At 56.9% G+C, this 2016-nt stretch overlaps 1 protein-coding gene across 1 annotated transcript; it reads left to right on the top strand.

Annotated features, from left to right (window-relative positions):
- Positions 1–553: 553 nt before the first annotated feature.
- Positions 554–1248, top strand: MED11 (mediator complex subunit 11). The gene is made up of 2 exons (XM_017860211.1): positions 554–722; positions 925–1248. Exons 1-2 carry the CDS (start codon positions 638–640, stop codon positions 1119–1121), a joined length of 282 nt encoding a protein of 93 aa, XP_017715700.1. The 5' UTR covers positions 554–637; the 3' UTR covers positions 1122–1248.
- Positions 1249–2016: the final 768 nt, after the last annotated feature.

The raw sequence follows: 2016 nt of genomic DNA, 5'->3' as shown, positions 1-2016 counted from the left end.
TTTCCAGTACAAGCTCTCATCCACGTAGCTCACCTTTAAGATTGAGCTCACACCTGTAATCCCAGCGCTTTGGGAGGTCGGAGCAGGTGGATCACTTGAGGTCAGGAGTTCGAGACCAGCCTGGCCAACATGGTGAAACCCCCGCCTCTACTGAAAATACAAAAATTAGCCGGGCGTGGTGGCGGGCGCCTGTAATCCCAGGTACTCAGGAGGCTGAGGCAGGAGAATCGGTTGAACCTGGGAGGTGGAGGTTGCAGTGAGAGAGATCTTACCACACTACACTCCAACCAGGGCGATAGAGTGAGACTCTGTCTGATAAATAAATAAACTCATGTGTAATAAACTAAATAGAGGCCACAGACGGTGTCAAGAAGGCGGACAGGTCCGAATGGCCTTGGGCGAGGGGATATTCCACTGTCGCCTCTGACTACAGGTGGTCCTGTGGCTGAGGCGCCGCGGGCCCTGGGAGTTGTAGTCCACCAGGGGGACCCAGTGGGGGCAAGGCTGCGCTGAGCATCCTGGGAATTGTAGTGCTCCCTACACGGTGCCCTCTGCGCAGGCGCATACCGAGAGCCACTTCCGGAACAAGCATCGCGTTTCTCAGGAGAAACTCCAGGTGAGAATTCCCAGAGTGACAATGGCTACCTATAGTCTGGCGAACGAGAGACTACGCGCCCTGGAAGACATTGAACGGGAAATCGGCGCCATCCTTCAGAATGCAGGTTCGGGATGCGACAATCCGGACGGCGGGCAGCGAAAGCGTGGCCGGGCTGTACGCACAGGCTGACCCGGCACTTGGAGCAGGGTTGGGGAGGAACTCCTACGCGCGTGCGCAGCGAAAGGGCGGGATTGAGAGAGGCTGGCCCTAGGGCGGGGCTACACTGGCAGTCTCCGTGTGTCCCCTCCCTCTCTCCGCCCTGGCAGGTACCGTGATCCTAGAACTGTCCAAGGAAAAAACCAACGAGCGGCTTCTAGACCGGCAGGCGGCGGCCTTCACCGCTTCAGTGCTACACGTGGAGGCGGAGCTGTCGGCTCAGATCCGCTACCTCACCCAGGTCGGTGTGTCTGGAGGGTGCTGCGAGCGGACCCCAGCTCTGGGTCAAAGCCTCAGCCTTGGGTGATCCCGGGTGGAGCATTAACTGGGCAGGCCAGACCTCCCCAGCCGGCCGTCCAGGGCCGGTTTCTTCCTCTAAAAGGAAAGAAAGGGCCGGGCGCAGTGGCTTGACAGAGTTCGAGACCAGCCTGGCCTACACGGTGAAACCCCGTCTCTACTAAAAAAAAAAAAAAAAATACAAAAAACTAGCCGGGCGAGGTGGCGGGCGCCTGTCGTCCCAGCTACTCGGGAGGCTGAGGCAGGAGAATGGCGTAAAAACCTGGGAGGCGGAGCTTGCAGTGAGCTGAGATCGCGCCACTGCCCTCCAGCCGAGGTGGCAAAGCGAGACTCCGTCTCAAAAAAAAAAAAAAAAAAAAAAGGCTGGGCGCGGTGGCTCACTCCTGTAATCCCAGCACCTTGGGAGGCCGAGACGGGTGGATCATCTGAGGTCAGGAATTCGACCCAGCCTGGCCAACATGGTGAAACTCCGTCTCTACTAAATATACAAAAATTAGCTAGGCGTGGTGGCGAGCACCTGTAATCCCAGCTACTAGGGAGGCTGAGGCAGGAGAATCGCTTGAACCCAGGAGGTGTACTTAGCCGAGATCATGCCATTGCATTCCAGCCTGGGCAACAGAGCAAAAACTCTGTCTCAAAAAATATAAATAATAAAATGAAAGAATCGGCCGGGCGCGGTGGCTCAAGCCTGTAATCCCAGCACTTTGGGAGGCCGAGACGGGCGGATCACGAGGTCAGGAGATCGAGACCATCCTGGCTAACACGGTGAAACCCCGTCTCTACTAAAAAATACAAAAAAAAAAAAACCTAGCCGGGCGAGGTGGCGGGCGCCTGTAGTCCCAGCTACTCAGGAGGCTGAGGCAGGAGAATGGCGTAAACCCAGGAGGCGGAGCTTGCAGTGAGCT

Source organism: Rhinopithecus bieti, unplaced genomic scaffold (assembly GCF_001698545.2).
Source record: "Rhinopithecus bieti isolate Rb0 unplaced genomic scaffold, ASM169854v2 scaffold_54263, whole genome shotgun sequence".
Classification (NCBI taxonomy): domain Eukaryota; kingdom Metazoa; phylum Chordata; class Mammalia; order Primates; family Cercopithecidae; genus Rhinopithecus; species Rhinopithecus bieti.
The sequence above is the reverse complement of the archived record's forward strand: the minus strand, read 5'-3'. Positions and strand labels throughout refer to the sequence as shown.